This window comes from Vollenhovia emeryi, unplaced genomic scaffold (genome assembly GCF_000949405.1).
Source record: "Vollenhovia emeryi isolate VEMERY1.0 unplaced genomic scaffold, V.emery_V1.0 DF939163.1, whole genome shotgun sequence".
NCBI classification, from domain to species: domain Eukaryota; kingdom Metazoa; phylum Arthropoda; class Insecta; order Hymenoptera; family Formicidae; genus Vollenhovia; species Vollenhovia emeryi.
In genome coordinates, this window is record NW_011967203.1 from 843,658 (window position 1) to 863,397 (window position 19,740).

Here is a 19,740-nt window from a genome sequence, read left to right on the forward strand (position 1 = left end):
TCTCTCGCACTACTGGCTAAAGTATATGAATTTTATACTTAATTTTCATGATGTTTGCAAAGAAACTTCGAATTTGTATTTGAAAAAGAGACCATTTTTCTACACCAGTTGCCGTATTATCGCGGCAATTTGTGTATCGAGTATTATCATATCGCTTTATTTTCTACTGAAACTCGGACCAGTGGAGAGTTAAAATTCGTCGTTCCATCCCACTAAATTATTTGCGTATGCTCGCAACGTTTCATGCTAGAAGTGCAATACGGTTTACAAACATCGATCAGCGTAATATAGCGTTCTAAACTGAATAATTGAATTAATATGTTAATGGCCCCGGATACCCGGTCGATCGTTTTACCGGGACATGCGCCACGCACGGGTAAGAGTGAGAGAGGAGGGGGGGGGGGCGAGGGAGAGAGAGAGAAACATTTTGTGTCTAACAAACATCCTGTCGAGTCGTTCCGCGGCGAAAATCGACGTGCCACCGTATCCCGGCTACAAGAAAGCTTCTCGAGGGTTGGGCTTGGGTCCAACTGCGACCGCCATGTTTATGGTACCGGGCATCTTAACCCACTGAGCGAAGGAATATATCCGGAAAACGAAGCCGAAGTTGAGAGGTTGCGCGAGGTCAGGCTCCGACGCAGCGCGCTATACATTCCGCTCGCAATTTCGTAAAGCAGATAATATCTGCAGCGTACGCGCGCGGACGCGGAATAATCTCGGGGTAAATGTTCCGCGAAGGGGCTCCCTCCCCCCAGAGTTATATTCGGCGCGTATAAAGATGCATTCTCTAATTACAGGGGCGATAAAAGTGTGGCTCGCTTTGAATGTTTATATCTTTTACGAGCGATTTAGCTCCGGAGACCCCACCGTTTAGCTCGCAAACGGGGGGGTGAAAAAAAAATGCAATTTCCAAGAATATCGCCAGTATCATTGATCGAGTCGGCGCTATCGATTCCGAGCCATTGTTCAATACGACCGAAAACTCTTTCGACTACGCCCCCGATATAACGGCGCCCATACAAACGGCGCGCGCTTTGTGCGGCGCGGGAGAAACATCAGGCGCGCAAACAGAGCGATTCGAGCGCGCACAATAACCGATTAAAAAAAAAGAAAGAAAGAAAGAAAGAAAAATACTTTTCGAATCACGCGGTCAGCCTCCAACGCGGCCGATAGTCGAACGGCGATAGCGCGAACGGAAACGAGGTACCGGGGCTCCCGATAAGCGCGGTTAGGTCTTCTAATTCCATTCGCCATAAACGCTGCTTACGTATCTAATCTGGCATTCCCGCATGCTGTACGAGCGTCTACAGAAAGGCTTTAACGAACACGCAGAATCCATGAATCATTTACGGCGACACAAGGCGGTTCTCTCTCTCTCTCCCTCTCTGTCCCCCTTCCTTTCTCGGCTCCCTCTCGGTTGACTCACGAGCGATTATTCATTTGCAAATAATTCGCGTTCGTGTGCTCCGTGCTTGTGCATTTCTCGTAGTCGATTCGCTGAACGAGCAAGCGCGTTTCCCTCGGTTAAATCTAAACGTTATGCAAACGTAAACCTTCGACTTTCGGTTAGGCCGTCTCAGAAGACAAAGCTTACCGTTGGCGAGAGATAATTTTAAGCCTCCTTTTCACATGTAACGTTGCATTGAAACAAAGATGCGATATCGCGCAGTGGGAAAGAGTTGCGGAGATAAAGCACGCGTCATAGATATACGGAACAAACGGCAAACACACTCGTGTTAATTCTCATTCATTTCCTATAAGACTGGATTCCAAGTTATCGCGAGACTGCGCTGTTAATAACGCGTTTAACGTTATGCAATAAGAGCAATTTTCGTCGCACTTTTGTCACGTTTCAGCTAAATCGCTCGCGAGAAGAATAGCAGATACAACAATAAGTTTACGCTTTCCATTGCAAACCGTCCCTCCGTTTTTCATACGCTTTTTTCGATTCGCGTTTCGATATTTTTTTTTTCAGTCTCCAATGCGCGCGGAACTGCAGCATAGAAAACCTGAATGGTCGAGCCACGTTGTGAAAGTAAGACAGACGCATAAGTTATAGACGACCTTTAACTCTGCGCTCTGTCTCTCGAATGGGATTTCGAAGCGCGTCGCCTATACGCGTAATTCGAATGGAACGTAATATCGGCTTGCCAAGATAATAGTCGTAACGCCGTAATTGAAACGATGTGTCCGATCCGTGCAATTATTGCAGGATTGTGCAATTGAGGCGCAAATCGTGCAAGATTTTCCACGGCTGCCGAGAGAATCGTAACGCGCGCAAGAAACGGACGCCGCGAAGAACTTAATATCTTGCGCGGTTTTTTTTTTAGTTACGCAAATGCTCTCGGGTTGTCTCGAAAAGACTCCGCGATAAAATTTCCAGACTTGCACCGTCGTCGCGGAATCACGAAGCGGTTTCTATTTCGTTCGTAAATAATGATATCACTTTGAAGCACATTGAAAATTAATATACGCATTTCCGGACGTTTCACACGCACAAAGCGAAGGAGGGTCGGAAGTTCGCGTGACATCGATTGTTTCGTTCGAATAACGACGAAAACCATTTGTCCGCGAGCGCTCGTCCACTTTCGGAAACGCGTATCTCGCCATTTCGTCGACGGATTGAAATAAGCAACAATAAGTAAATTATGTTATTTTAAGAATATTATTAAGTTGACTGCCAATTTAATTACGCACACTATTTCGACGTCAGCTTAAGACGGCTATTCTGTAAACGTTAACGACACATTGCTATATGCTTTGGGCAGACATAATGTACCACAAAAAAGCGGCGCGAAGCACGTAACGATATCGTTAACGTTTACAGGATGGGCTTCTAATACTTGTGTTTCATGACCGAAAGCGAGGGATAAACCGCTGACCAAAATCATGTACACAAATGCCTACTAGTGGGCATTACTTAATCTTATTTTATCCTGTTCACCTGTTTAGATTCTTTATAACGTCCCAGCAAAATCAAATAACACTCACCAATGTCCAAACAATGCCTAGTAATGCCGCAAATCTGCACCCTCAGGAAGGATTTCTGTTACCGAGGCAAAACATATTTTTGACGCATTTATATTTCTCACAATCTTATTTAGTATAAAAATAAAACAATATTAAAACAAAATCTATGATTCTTATTCTCCTCTATCGAATTAAGAAAGGTTGGCTTACTATAGTGAGACAAGAGAAACTCATATAAATATAAGTTTATACATTCTTGTGTTTAGAATAAATTTTCCCTCCATTTTCCAACGCACGAAGTTGACTCCGCGATATTCGACAAAAGACGATACATACTACCATTGTATTCTAAATTTTTCATTTAAGATTAAAATATTCCTTTCTCCATAATAAATATGAGTACACCCTCAGGAAGAATTTCTGTTACCGAGATAAAAAATATTTTTGACGCATTTATATTTCTCACAATCTTAGTCTAAAAATAAGACAATATCAAAATCTATGATTCTTATTCTCCTCTATCGAATTAAAAAAGGTTGGCTTACTATATTGAGACAAGAGAAACTCATATAAATATAAGTTTATATATTCTTGTGTTTAGAATAAATTTTCCCTCCATTTTCCAACGCACGAAGTTGGCTCCGCGATATTCGACAAAACGATACATACTATAATTTTATTCTAAATTTTAGAATTTTTCTCAAGATTTAAGTATTCCTTTCTCTACAATAAATATGATTGCACCCTCAGGAATTCTGTTGCAGAGACAAAAATATTCCTTACGCATAATAAAATAAAATCTATGATTCTTATTCTCCTCTATCGAATTAAAAAAGATTGACTTACTACAATATATTGAGACAAGAGAAACTCATACAAATGTACGTTTATATTATATATTCTTGCGTTTAGGTTAAAGAAATCAATTTTCCCTCCATTTTCTATCGCATGAAGTTGGCACCGCGATATTCGACAAAAGGTGACTATCATTTTATTCCAGATTTGTGATTTTCTAAATCTTGCATGTTACGATCTCGCCGTAGACGCCGCGTAGAAGACGGCACGACGTCTCGAAGGAAAAAAAAGTCGCACATACCTGCGTTTCCTCTCCCCGCGGGCGCAGTCGATGGTCGAAGGACGTGGAAGGTCGGCGCGGCCAACGGTCGGATGCGGACGCCTCTCGGACAATTTGGCCGGTTTTTCGTCGGCGCCGGCACCTCATTTTTGCGCACGACCACGCACAATGCGCACAAGGGGCGCAAGGAGCGCGACGCACGCACACGCGGAAACGGCCGCGGCGTCGCGATGTCACCGGTCGGTGCTGCCGCGGCGTCGTCGCGCGGCCGCTCGCAGTGATACGAGCCGCCGGCGGATCGCGCGCGCTCGGCCGAGCTCGGCCGCGCTCGGGCGGTCTCGCGCGCAGTTACGGCGAAGGAACCGTCAGTTGCTCTTGGACGCTCGCGCGGGAGAGTCTGTGCCGTGTTTGAGCGCGCTCGGGGATATTTCGCCGGGTGTTCCGTATATATCAAACCGGAGTGTCGAGTATCTCGTTTAAGGTGTTTCACCCCCTCTGCCCTCCCGCGACGCGCGCGGCTCCCGTGAGGGCGTAGATCGTAGACGCGGGCCCGGTGTTGCCGGCGTTGTGGTGAGAGAGAGAGAGAGAAGTTGCCGAGGACCGGCGTCGATCTCGGCGCGCGCGCGAGACCGATAAAAGCCGGTAGAAACGCGACGGGTACGATACGCGGAACGGCAGGCTAGGGAGAAAGAGAGAGAGAGACGCGAGCGCGTGTGCCGCCGTTTAACAGTGAATACGCGATGTCCGGAGCGTCCGCGGAGTAGCCGTGGGGCTACGGAAAGAGAGGCCCAGAGCCACGGACGACTCCAGCCCCGGCATTTTGACGTTTGCTCTCCGCGCGTGTCTTCCCCCCTCCGCGCTCCCTCCCCGCGTGTCATGAATACTGTCGCAGGTGAGCCGCAGTGCACGCGACGACGACGACGGTGCCAGCAGCAGGAGACAGAGCGTCGAGCCGCACGAGTGATGCCCCGTGATTCGCAGTGAATATCCTCTTCTCTTCCCTTTCCCCCCTGCCCCCTCGTGTCCCGCTCGCGTATTGGCGCAGTACGTGTGCGGTGTCTCGGCGACGGTGCCCAGCGACAGTAAACGGAGTCGACGCCGGGCGGTGCGCGGTTGTTCCTCGGTACAGTGAGACGAGAAGGGCGGTGGACGCCTCTCTCGACGCTCGGTGTGCGCGCGGATCCGATCGAGTGCGCGGCGGAAGAATCGCGCGGCCGCAAGCTACGGCAGCAGGCGCGTGTTTGCCGCGTTCGGTGTCCCGCGTTCGCGCCGGCATTCTCTCGCGTCCAGCGGCGGAAGGGGAGGGCCGGGCTCTCGCCGCCGCCTCTCTCCCCGATGATACGCACGTGCGCCACTCGCCGCTACTCGCTACTACGTTTACGTGCGTGCGTGCGTCCGCAGCGCGTTCAGTGAATCGGTCTCGTCGTGCCGTGCCGCGCCGGGCGGACGGGCGAGTGACGGTCGGTGTCGTCGTCGTACACGTCGCTCGGTCAGCCGAGAGTTCGCGCTTACTCGCGCCCGCGCCGCCGCGTCCCGTGTGCCACCTGCCCGGAGGAGGAGGCCGAAGCGGAGGGACCTCGCAGCCGCGCGTAGCCATGGATACGCTCCTACCGAGCGGCAATATATTTCGAGAGCTGCAGGACATACACGACACCGGATACTTCTCGGCCCAGCCGTCGCTCGAGGATCACTGGCAACAGGTACGAAATCGGCAGAATTCGAGTCCTTGCATTTTCTCTCGGGGACAGCAGGTGGTTGTTGACGAGACGATTCCTAAGTTTTATCGCACGCGCGTCGAATTAGGGCGTCGCGTAACAATACGGCCACGTGCCGCGACGGGAGTCACCGACGACCGGCTCGCGCGCCGTTTCACAGTTCGCCAAATGTTTCCATTTATCATAGCTGTTTAAGGGACAGAGAGCGGGGAGGGAGGGCTCGCAGGTGTAATATCGCCGTTGCCTCCGCTCATTCATCCGCTTCATTCACCGGTTTCGCGCGTTTCGGCCGATACGCCCCGGCGCGCCGTTTAGCTTCGTTTACGGAGCACGAGCGTGGTTAGTGACCTCTGACCTTGCCGCGGCGGCCCGGCGTCGAACGCCGGCCGGAGAGAGCGTACCTCTCGGAGACCGTTGGCGCGTTCGCTAAACGCGGGGGGGGGGAAAAGAAACGCCAAGATCCGCGCGGCGCGACGAAGACGAGGGCGGATAACGAGTACGGTGACCCCGCGCGATCTCCTCGTCGAGCGACGCGCGGAAAAACCTGCGAGCGAGAAACTGCGATAACGCGTAGGAACGCACGCGCCGGGCTTCTCCGCCGCGGCCGGCGGGCACAGCCTGATCTACGACGCGCTCTTTTTTGCGTCTGCCCGGGTCGAAATTTTCCTGCTTCTTTCTTCACACTTTTAAGGGTAATTTACATCCACATGGACCAGCAACAACCCACTTTGATGACGTTCTCATTTTTTGCTCCTCCCTTGAATCTTTCAGCCTGAAAATTTAGGAAGAAAAATTGTTCAACGACGTCAACTGGGCTAAAGGCCTGCGTGTCCACGATGCTAGAACTTGGCCCAAGTTCTAGTTCCGGGAAACGTGTGGCCAATCAACGTGCAGCTTTTATGGAATAGCTGCAAGTTGATTGGCCACACGTTTCTTGAAACTAGAACTTGGACCAAGTTCTAGCATTGTGGACACGGGCCTTAAGGTGGTTTAGTTTAATTTATTCCCACCGAGGGGGAAACCGCTGACCAAAATGTTGTACACCAATGCCCTCTAATGCCCAGTGGGTATTACTTAATTTTATTTTATCTTCGTAGTGCCTAAACTAACGCCCAAAAAATGCCTAGTAATGTCCAGTAATGCCGCAAATCTGTACACCACAATTCGGATGGTCGAAACGTTGGAATACACTGTTCAATTAAACCACCTTGGTTAACGTAGCTAAACACTTTTTCTTCCTGGCGACAATAATATTCTTCTTGTTCTAAAAATTTACTTTAGCTCTCCTACTTAAAAGGACATACTTTAATGCTAAATCGGCCAAAGCAGACATTTCCGACACTATCGGTTTTTAAGTAGGAGTAAATTTCGTACTTGCAGTTCGACCTCTTTTATTGTCTTAGGTTCTACTATGTAAAGGTTCAACATACTCTCTAAAAATCAATTAGTGAATTATCACTGGAAACCGTGAATAGTCACTGATTTGCAGTTATAAGTACACTACTGCAAATTTCAGTGGTATACTTATAACTGCAAATCAGTGGCTATTCACTGTTTCCAGTGATAATTCACTAATTGATTTTTAGAGGGTAGGGCCAAAATTTTGACTGGGGCGGGGGCATTTTATTTTGCAACCGATAAATAGAAAATTTGTCCAAGTTGATTAAGTCGCACACCTTGCTCTCTAAAAGTCAATCGGTGGATTATCGCTGACAACAGTGAATGGTCACTGATTTAACACACTGAGACAATTTGAAAATTTATTTGTGAAAATTTATTTCACTGAAATAAACATTATATGCTACAAATACAATTTTTTGAGACATTCTTCTCAGTGCAGATATTAGTTTACCACTGCGATTTTCAAAGGTACACGGGGAGAATTTTCTCTTGAAACTTATCCCGAAAATCGTGTAACCGTGGGACAACACGGCATGTCGAAGAATTTTTATGAGAGTTTCTTAAAATTTTATCATACATTTTTAGTGCACATTTTACTAGTAAAATGTATGGTAAAATTTCAAAAAGCTCTCGTAAAGTTCCTCAAAGCGCCACGTTGTCTCACGATTACATGCTTTTCGAGGTGAATTTTAAGAAGAAATTCTCTCCGCGATATACTTTTATAACTGCAAATTAGAGACTGTTTTCGGTGATAATCCACTGAATTGACTTTAGAGAGTGTCGACAGATTTTCCAGGCGCGTTGATTTGCTTGCACAAAATAGAGTGCTTCTAATCTCGCAGGGAGCACGTAGATCGGGTTCAAATCTCGCGTTACATCGCGTCTACCGAGATTATAATAAAATAGGTCAAGCCGTACACGACGCGTAAGTGTTTTATATATCGCTCGCGATATACGCGATTATCACGGAGCGTTCCTGTTTGTGGAAACAATTACTGAACGCCGGATGCGCGTTTGCCTCTAATTTGCGTAAGAAATTGCGCGACCTGGGCTCTCTCAGCTTTGAGAGATGGCGTCATTGTTTTTTAAATATAATATTAATTTTCCTGAATGCTCTTAATGTATCGGATTTCGAAGGCGCGTCATTCAATCCCGCGATCCAGCGTGTAATCGTTAAAGGGAATGTATTATGGACTGAGAAGCGCTTTAAATGTATGTCAATCGGGTTTAAAGACCCGCGTTGTATGCACTGTGTACGTCACGGACTTATGATACACTCGCCGAATATATCGGCGGCTAGTTTACTATTTATCAACGTATCGGGTATTCGAAATCGGATACTGAATCGCACAACTAATAGTTCTTCTATTAGTATAATTATAGCTCGTACGCTTAACAATTCACAGCTATCTCATCGTCGCGCGATTCGCCGTTTTAGCGGTTCTAATTTTAAAAAATCTGTTATTGCAACCACAGAAAAAGTTTCCGGATTCAGTGCTATTACATTTCAATGTATCATAAAACAAGATCGATATAGCGTATATCATATTTATTGTAGAGAAAGGAATATTTTGATCTTAAATGAAAAATTCAAGAATTAAAAATAAAACGATAGTGCGTTGGAAGATGGAGGGAAACTTTATTCTAAACGCGAGAATATATAAACTTATATTTATATGAGTTTCCCTTGTCTCAATATAGTAAGCCAACCTTTTTTAACTCGATAGAGGAGAATAAGAATCATAGATTTTATTTTGATATTGTCTTATTTTTATACCAAATGAATATTTTTGTCTCGGTAACAGAAATCCTGTCTGGGGGTGCGAGGGGACTTTCTTTTAACGTATGTCTGTTTATTTTCTCAAGTCCTCTTACCTTTTAAGGATGCAATTATTTGGAAACTCAACGAATTTGACCATAAACACACATGACACGCCAACCGCATTAAACGACGAATTTTGTTTGGAATCCATTTAATCCAAAGCGTCAGGTATCGAGCCACGATCTACCGTGTCTTCTTAATGATATCTTTAGGACGGTAATTTACCGTCAAATTGACATTCGATCGACGGTGAAGCGAGCTTTAAAATTACCCGAGCAACACAGCTTTCGTTACTCCCTTCTATTTTTCCAGCCAAGAATTCTTTACGCTCGCTTTTAACGTCGACAGCCCTAATGTCTCCAATATTCTCGTCAAGGGGAGAGAGAGAGAGAGAGAGAGAGAGAGAGAGAGAGAGAGAGAGAGAGATAGAGAGAGTACTTGAAATTACAACCGGAGGAATTTGCCGTAAAGTTGGCCGCGGTCGTACACTCGTTACGTCTCGCCGGGAATTCACGGGAGTTTCGCCGGATGATCGATCGTGAAATGCGCGCACGATGTATTCCCGGAATTTAAAAGGCAGACATCGAAATCGCTCCGCTCGGCGAGCCCAAGGCCGCCCGTTAGATCCCCGCGCCTGTGTACGGATACGTTCAGTGACGCGCACGAGTATTCGCTATAGTCGCCGCCACCGCGCGCGCGTCCTGTTTGTTTACGAGTGTGCAATGACCTTACTCCGGAGCGACCGGCCGGCGTAAGAGGGACGGCACTCGTTCCCCATTCAATATCTGAGGCAGTAGAGTGCGTTTTTTCTCCCCCCTCTCCTTCCCTTTCTCTACCGCGCGGCGCGGCGCGGCGCCGGTGCCGCCGGTGTGGTAACAGTATATCGCAAACGCTTTTTCAGGTTCCGCCGCCACGAGAAAATACGACGTCGTGATCCGTTTAACCCTTTATTTGGCAACGTTGCCCTCGAGCGGCATCGATTTCAAACCGTTGGCCGGGATGACTTGTCCGCGCATCGGATTTCTTTTGTGCCCGTCAGTCCTTCGGCCAATTAGATTAAACGCCAACTTTTCCACTCGCGGATATTAACCGAGGATTATCAGTTGCGACACTGAAGTTGAAAAGTTGTCCGGGTATCTTGATTTGTTTCCATCGATTCCCGAGATACGTATTATAGTTTGCGTCGCGGCTGTAAAGCAGTTACTTGAAATGACAATTGACGCGAAACCCAACTGACTCCCCAAAGTGTTTCTTATTAAATATCTTCACACGTAAACGCGAATCACCTGTTTCCCCGAGACTTTTACAATTATGTCACTCGACGTCGAAGAAAGTTTTCTCGACGGAACTTAAGTATCGATCAAATATTAACCGGCGCGGTACGCAGACCCGATTAAATTGTTTGCGTGCGGAAATGCGGGGAAAAGTAAAATATTGATAAATATCTTTGTTGCGTGTGGCCTTCGTATAATTTGCATATTGCAGCGAGGTCATAGCTCTCTCGATTACGAACGAGAAGGGGGACGTTTATCGCAAGAAAATTTTGATCGATCGCCCGGCGCTCTCGTACGTTGGACTCCGCGCTCGCCCGCTCGGCTGCCGCGCGATTGGCGAGCTGCCTAATTGAATGTCTCCAAGCTTTTCCAAACGGAAAACCGCTGGCGCGCGAGGCGTTTGTCATTAATTGCTCGCGCGATCGTTTGACCGAGTGCCGCCGCTTATCATCGCGCGGCGGGCTCGCGCGAAAAAAACACGTAAAAACCGGGTTGGGGGGGGGGGGGAACGGGAGAATAAACAATACGCGGCGCCGTGCATCGATATTTCGCCGTGACCGCGTGATCATGCGAGGCATATGGCGCCAATGCACGTGTCGACGGTGTCCGATAATGCGATTTGACAGGTGCTTCGTCCCGAGTTTTTTGTATTTCCAACTCTGCGCGATCTCGTCCATCAAACTGTTTCGACATCAGTTATATCTCTACGCGCGACAAAGCGGCCCGATGCGCGTGCACGCCCCGGCGCGGCCGTCCCGTCGTTATCTATGTGCGTTCTACGCGTCGAGCGGACTTGTCATTTCTTTTTTTTAAGTACTCTACAAGTATTACGCACTACGGTGAGATTGCCATATCTATAGACGTGCCCGAGCGTCCGGGCGATAACTTTGAGTAATTCCGCACTAACGCTTCCCCTCTCTCTACCCGAGTCGAAATTTTGGCCCTATATTGAACATTTAATTCTGTTATATAGTTAGGACCTAAAATAGTATATAAAAGAGGTTGAACTGTAAGTACAAAATTTGCACCTATTTTAAAACTGATAGTGTCGGGAATTTCTACACTGAAAAAAATTTCTGGTTGAATCCTTTAGGATTTACCAGAATTTCTGTAGGATTACAGGAATTCTGGTAAATCCTAAAGGAATTATCTGATTCGTCCATATTCAACCAGAAATTTTTTTCAGTGTACTTTTTAGCCAATTTAGCATTAAAGTAGGTCCTTTTAAGTAGGAGCTAAAGTAAATTTGTCGAATTAAAGATTCAAGGGAGGAGTAAAAGAGATTATGTTATCAAAGTAGGTTATTTCTGGTCTATGTAGGTGTATAGATCAGCTAAGTAGGTGTAGATTATCCTTAAAAGTGTCAAAATAGTTCCAAAATTTCGACTATTATTGCGAGTAATATTATCACAGCCTCAGTGGTCGACTTGGCTAAGACACCCGTCACGGATTGAGGGAGCCCGGGTCGAAATTTTGGTACACGGAAAAAAAAGATTAGCTGCCATAGCTAAAACGTAGTAAAATAGGGACAACTAATATTTTTAGTTGTGATAGCTAAATATTTTGCTACTGTGTCTATTGTATTAGGTGCGACAGCAAACCGTTTGCTGTCGCACCTAATACAATAGACACAGTAGCAAAATATTTAGCTATCACAACTAAAAATATTAGTTGTCCCTATTTTACTACGTTTTAGCTATGGCAGCTAATCTTTTTTTTCCGTGTACTACTTTGACACTTTTAAGGATAATTTACACCCACTTAGCTGATCTATACACCTGTGTAGACTAGAAATAACCTACTTTGATGACATTATATTTTTTACTCCTCCCTTGAATCTTTAACTTAAAACATTTACTTCAGCTTCCACTTAGAAGGACCTACTTTAATGTTAAATTGGTACAAGTAGAAATTTCCGACACTATCGGTTTTAAAGTAGGAGTAAATTTTGTACTTGCAGTTCGACCTCTTTTACTGTCTCAGGTCTTGCTGTATAATAGAATTAAAGGTTCAATATAGGACCAAAATTTCAACTCGGGAGATCCCAGGTTCGAATCCTGGCTGAGGCAATATTTTTCGCAATAAGAATAATTTACAGTACGGGGAAAAGGGGGGTATTGAATGCTAAATGTAGCATTTAACATATAATTAGACGTCGTTTATTGACTTGAATACGTGAATTTGCTGACGATAATAACTTCACCCGTAAGAAAACTGCGTTATGTCCGAAAAGAAACCGGGACAAACGTGGAATGAAACGGTACATGAAATCACATTTTAATAAATTACAAGTATAGACTACATCTTGCTTTAGACCCGCATTGGCCGATTTTTGTGTGTTGTTTGTATGTATTTTTTTGCAACGACATAATTAACGAATTGTTTGCGAAAGAATGGCGAGAATTCAATACGCTGATTGAAGAGCTAATATACGGCTAGATATTTTTATCTCCCGACGATCAGTCGTTGCGCTGAAATTGCATTTAAAAATAATACGACCGAATTTTAATGATTCAAAACATTCGAACTCTTTTTCTGGGAAACTTTGTTTTTTTTTAGTTCCGTCATTGTTGCAACAAATAAACGGGGATACTCTATATGTTTTCTATATGTAGACTTTACGCGTTAAATTTTTTTCCATCTGGCGATGCGAGATTTTTAATGGTTTTTCCTATGAAAACTCACCGGCGCATATCTCATTTATGTGCGGAAAATTGAAATATCGGCCATTATTTCTCTTAATTCGGTTTTTAACGTTTACGTCTAGACAGTGTAATGGTGAAATGTTTTCGGCCAGCGTGCATATACACGTGCATTAATTTCATCAATAAAACTACCATAAATGTTATTAATTCTAACATATAAATCCGTGATTGAGCGTATCGGTCTTTGTCACGGTACGAGATCCACCGGTGGCAAAATTTTTTCTCGATATCGACATGTATGCCGCGGTAAAAAGGTCCGTAATTGCGGGCGATTGTTTTAAATGCGCAAAGCGCGCAGCGACGCAGTCGCTATCGAATTTAACATCGCGGAAGTTATTACTCAGCCTCAGAGACAGTTCTGTGGCTGCGGAAGATACGCCAACGCGCGTTTCCCTCGTCGCTGCTGATACCACGGATTCGTCGCGCGACGAGAATATTTATTCGTCACAATTCTCTGCGTTTTTTTAACACGATTTAAAACATTTTTTCCTTCTTTTCTAAATTGTGAAAACTTGCTTAAGAAATGCAATATTTCGCCACTCGTGTGTTATTAAAGTGGAAACTTCAAAATTCTTAGGAAAGACAAAACTCCAATTTTATCCAAGTATTCTTGAGTCGTAAAACAAAGCCCGCGATTCATCTAAGACTTTGCGGGGGCTAATTATTATTGGAAAAAAATAAGCGCGATTCTGTCGTGCGAAGTCTGTGACGTTATAATTTTCATACTGAAGCATTTGTACAGAGATGACAGTATTGGAGGATCACATCCAAACAGGTTGTCGATATACATCGAAATTCAATATTTATATAACGCTCGTGCCCGGTACTCGATACGATTCTGTCATAGACAGATACGCCGTGAATTAAAATTTCCTCCTTTTCGAGGCACTATATGCAATATCCCAGATTGGATTCTGGCGCCATGCGGCAAGTCGCTCTTGATTGTTTTCCACAGATTTTGCGATTTACCGAGCCAAAAGCGTGTCCGCGGCATCGGTGAAACTGCTTCACCTTCGTCACCAAATAAATACATTTAGCGCGAGCCTGTTTACCGGGGATGCGCGCGCACGATATAATCGCCTTCATAACGATCTAGTCGTACAACCTCCGCGTTTTACGGCCATGTGTAAAATGCGCGTAAAAGCTTCAATGAGATCCTAGACAGGAACCGGTACAAACATCGGCGCGCGCGAATTATACGCCTCTGACGCTCGCATCGGCGATATTTTTTCCCCCCCCCCTCTCTTCCACTCTCTCCCCATTCGTCCTTGCTCCTCTATTTCTCTCCATTATTCCCGTTCTCTCTGTCTCTCGTTTAACGAGTTAAACATTTCCACTTCGCGCATCGCATTACGACATACCTACTTCGTCCATGTGACATTTTACGATCCGCTTCGGTGCACGAATGTTTCACAATTTTGTGCCGCGCGTATATCGGCGATAGCAATATCTTCCCTAGAGCAGGACGATTGGTGATCAATTTCAATTCGGATTTCACGTATGCGCCTATGTTATTTACGCTTCTAATTACTCGTCTTTAAACTCTGTTCGCGATATTCGACGGTTATACCGTAATATTTTGTGTTTCCATAGAAGTTATAATAGATTGATTTATGTTTTCGATGCGGCAATGTTCATCGGGGGCAGAGTCACTTTTATCCGATTTAAAATAGTGTGAATTAAAAATACAAACACGTGACATTGGTGCTTACTGATTTTGCAAATATAAAACCCGCGCGAAAACGCAACGAATTAGCGATTCCGGTCCGGTTTTATTTAATTCGAGAAGATATAAAGCGCTGGAATATTTTTTTCCAATATTTTTGATACAACGCTTTTCGGGGAGGTGCAGTTTTATTTGTGCCCCGGAAAATTAAAATAACGCGCTGGATTTGTTTTCACCGTTTGTCGTTAAATTATCAAGTAATATTTTCCACGGAAAAATACAGTACCAATTGATTTCATTCAAGCTGCAATACGGATTACTTGGCGCGTCTAAAGTAGCGTCGTAAAGAGTAAACTATTAAGAAATGAGCTATATTGGGCGACTTTGGTGGTAAAATAATTCAACGTGTTGTATTGTGTGGCTCGATGACAGAGCTGGTTTTTATGACACGGCACGTTCTTGCGCATTCCCGCGAGAAGTTGTACTTCAGGAAGTCGGCTCAGTGCTGCGAGTGTCGGTGCTTGAACCGTTCGAGAAGAATGCAAAAGACTGCGGCTGCTTTTAAACAGCGTCTGACGAGCGAGCGAGTGAGCGACTCGATCAAGTTTCCAACTTCTTTTCGCTCTCCCGCCCGTCCGCTCCTCCCTTTTCTATAAGATTTATCTTTAATGTAAGACGGGATGATCGTACTTCCTTACATTAAATTGAAACGACTCCGGCGGAGAATTTATTTCTCGGCTGTATAACTTTGCTCAATTTCAACTTCTTTTTATCATTTTACGAATTTTGCATTTAAAAACTTAAGGCCTGAGCGCGGTCTATGTAACGTGGAACATGTACCGTATACATGGAATTACATTCCAGAAATTTTTTCTCATCAGCCTCTAGTCAATTTTCTATTTCCAGATAACGTAACTAGGTGTATGTGCGTGTGTGTATGTAATTCTATATGATTTCTACTTTTTGCATCCTATACTGAGAAAAGTGTCCGATTAAATATAATCGGGTAATCCAATTACATAATAATAAACGGATATGTCCAATAAATTGTATATCCGATGAAAAATATGATCGGTCTGTCATACAAATTTCATCGGTAACTGCATCTCGTCCATAATTTATTCACCGCACTGAAAAAAATTTCTGGTTGAATATGGACGAATCAGATAATTCCTTTAGGATTTACTAGAATTCCTTTAGGATTTACCAGAATTTCTGTAATCATCCTACAGAAATTCTGGTAAATCCTAAAGGAATTCTGGTAAATCCTAAAGGAATTATCTGATTCGTCCATATTTAACCAGAAATTTTTTTCAGTGCGAGAAAAATTTTCATTGGATAAACCGAGGGGGAAACCGCGGACCAAAATGTTTACACTAATGTCCACTAATGCCCAGTGGGCATTACTACACGGAAAAAACAATATAGTTGTCACAAACAGAATTCTGGTTGTGTCAACCAGATTAAATAGTAAAATATGGAACAACTAATTATCTGGTTGTTATAACCACAGAGCAATTGTTAAATGACATTGTTGCAGCAGTGACGATACCTGGTTGCCTTAACCTTTGCAATACGTATCCTGATTGACGCAACAATGTGGATAGATTATCATATCCACAGTAAATAATGCTCCAACCAAAGTCTGGTTGTCACAACCAGATCATGTACAACTACATTGATGCAGTTGATACAACTAAGTAACAAAGTCATATCAATCATACACATAATCATTGCATAAAGATAACTAGGATAATGCAGCTATATTACTTACAACTAAATATTTCTGGTTATGTGCACCATATCATTTTTTTCCGTGTATATATCTTATTTTATCTTTGTAATGCCCCAGCAAGGCCTAATGCCCAAACTAATGCCCAAAAAATGCCCAGTAATGGCGCAAATCTGTACACCGAGAAAATTTTTCATCCGATAAACCCATTAAATAGTGTTTTCGATGGTTAATTTTTTCGATTACGTTTTCCGATTAAATTGTGGATACATCCGATGAAATTTATCCGATGAAACTTGATTGAAAAACCACATATTTCATCGGATATATATCCATTTGTTATTATGTAATTGGATTATCCTCCGATTATATTTAATCGGACATTTCTCTCCGAGTTCGATAAACGTAATCGGAAAAATTAACCATCGAAGATACAATTTAATTTAATTCAATGGAAATTATTCTCAGTGTATACTTTTTTATTTAGTAACTTATAGTCGACACTCTGCTGTCGATTTAATTCTCTCTTTCCGAGTATGCGAATACTCAAAGATGTTTTTGGTGAATAGGCCTGACGGAACTCTGTTTTTTTTTGTCTGACTAATACGCGCACATGTGGTCCCGGCTGCATTCGGGTTTCTCCGTCCTCCTCATCCTGCCTTTTCGCGTCTTATGTCGCTCCCGCGTTCGCGCCGCGAATGCACGCGAGGACGCGAGAAACAATAGTCCGTCTGTACAATGGGCCGCGATGAGAGTGATGCGAAAGAATGCCACATTGTGGCCCGTCGTGGCTGCGGAACGTGGCATTGTTAACCTTCGATGGCACAATCCTCCTTTTCGGATCGTGTCTTCTCGTGTCGGTGGCACTTGCGGAATCTGCAGACTTGACACCTGAGCGTTCGTTGTCACTAGCGCGTCGATGCCGCGACGTCGATTCCGTCACGAGGCGAAATCTGGACGTGCCCCGTAAATACCGTGTCATCGATCTGTAAAACGAGTAGCCCCCGTTCGTCAAGTGTTTCGACATGTTTTTCCGCGCATTATTTTTAACATGCATGGCGCACTTACCAATAAACGCGGCGCTTTACGGAAGGAATTCCATCAAATTTCTCTCCAATTACGTCGCATTCTTGTTTCATTTGAAAAAATTTACCACGTACACATATACGTTCGACGTTTAAACGATGCGCTTAATTTAATACCACTCGGATGACATTTTATCTCACGAGTTCTCGCGTTAATTTAAAAAAAAAACTAGAGAACTGCAATTGCATTCCTGCTCCCTTCGGTCTTTGCCGCGTGATAAGCAAGAGTTAGAACGATGGGGAACAATATTGAGAGGAGAAACGATATTACTTTTATCGGACAGGATATACAAGGAATGCTGCCACGTCGGACACGAGCGGTGGCCGATCACGCTCGTGCGTTGCTCCCTTTCTCCTTTTCGCAACGACGCGCGATGCGCGCGAATGTCGGCAACGCGAGTCCGGTTGGAACGCGGCGGCGGCGGCGGCGGCGGTTATTTCTGAGTTTCTGCTAGTGCGCTCACTGCCGAGGCATTCGCGTTTTATGTTTCGCGCGTGTGCCAGAACAAGATCGTCGCCGACTCGCTCGTCCGTGCGATTCATCGTTTGGGGAGCCATACGCGCGACGCGTTCCCTCGTTCATCATAGCTGGGTCACCCGCAAGATGGATCTATTAACCCTACCGTCATTACGAGCGGCGGGGCGACGAGGGGAGATAATTTCGAATTCGCACGCGCGCAGCGGATGCGCCTTTCTCGGCTATAGACTGCAGAATATTTATCATTATCGGGGAATTTATCGTTACGCCGCTTGGATAATCCAAGTTCTACCTCGAACTTGTTATCTTGCGCGAGCCAATAAAAGTGTAAAGGAGATCTGTCGAACGATAGTCCCGTCGGATAGGATGATAGCCTTTTGGAGGGAGAAGGGGACGTGCGCGCGTACGTTTTAATCTTGCGATCCGGGTCGCGGGGGTCGATGGTAAAGTGTTAGAACCGGAAATGCGGGAAGACGACTGCGTACGGGGCAAGCGTGAGTTCTCGCGGCGAGCGAACGGAAGGGCGGACCGGAGGGAAACGGGGAGGTAGGGAAAGATGGAAGAAACATCGGGAAAGCTGATGGAGAAAGACGACACGGGTGATCAAACCGGTCGCTCGCCGTACGGTCAAAGCCGCGCGGTGGAGATTACGCGCTCTGAAAAGACGTTGCCTCGAGAATCCATACCTTCCATTTCCAATTAAGATAACTATCTCGCGCGAACGCTATCGCCACGCGGTTCGAGGCATCTTTCAATATTTTTCTGCCGCGCGAGCGTGGATTCGTGTCGAAGCTACTTCTCGAAACTCTTGCTGTTACGTTACATAGAAACGTCATAATACCAATCAAAATATAGAGGGAAAGTCCCTCATTATGAGATGGGCTCCTAATATGAGACAGCGGAGTTTCTGCTAAATTAATAGGCGTCGTCTGTTGGCTCCATCATGAATTTATTGCCCTTGGAGTGAAATCTCTGTTTAGTGGAAAATTGATCGTTGAATTTGGACGTTGGAAACCGAGGGAGAAACCGCTGACCAAAATGTTGTACACCAATGCCCACTAATGCCCAGTGGGCATTACTTTATCTTATTATCTTATTTTATTTTATCTTTATAATGCCCCAGCGAGGCCTAATACCTCAAAAATGTACAGTAATGCCGCAAATTTGTACACCACAATGTCCTCAGCGGTTTCCCCCTCGTTGGAAACCTATCTCATATTAGAATCTCATAATAGAGGACTTTTCTCTATCTAACGGTAGGAACCGCCATACCTCGAGATATTTTTACTGGGAATAAAAATTTTGATAGCGTATAGAGAGATATAGTTGGCGACAAAATAGTTGGAGTTGCTGAAATTTGCGCGTAAAATTTCCGCCGTATCGTTAGGACAATTAAAACGCGTCGACACTCGGCCAGACTATCATTTAACTAACGACTATCGAATTACCAGTCAACGCTCTTCATTTTAAGTACTCTTTAGTCGCGACGAACGGGTGCCGGTCGGTTCTACAGTTGATGAAATTTAAACAGTGACGGCATTCAACGATGAAGAACTCGAGTACAAACAGACGGTCGCTCTTCGTTAATAGTTGACCATTTCGGTGGTACAATCGGCGGCGGAAGATTCGCCCGACGGATAGTCACGCTCGAATTAACGAGCTTTGCGCGAAGCGGCTTCGCGGTAAACGAAACGCCGAGAACGAAACGACGAGGGGGAGGGGACGGCGCAAAACCGAAAAGAGAAACAAAGGACCGATAAAAACAAATTGGTTCTCCTCTCCGCGCCCGTTTGTCCATCGTTCGGCCCGCCGTCGGG

General features: G+C 44.9%; 1 protein-coding gene across 1 annotated transcript in view; it reads left to right on the forward strand.

Moving 5' to 3' along the window:
- Positions 1–4,365: 4,365 nt before the first annotated feature.
- Positions 4,366–19,740, forward strand: part of LOC105564546 (Krueppel-like factor 6) — a 371,387-nt gene continuing 356,012 nt past the window's right edge. The window contains exon 1 of the mRNA XM_012016989.1: positions 4,366–5,745. Within this exon, the coding sequence (XP_011872379.1) occupies positions 5,641–5,745 (105 nt within the window). The 5' untranslated portion in view covers positions 4,366–5,640. The remainder of the gene's footprint in view (positions 5,746–19,740) is intronic.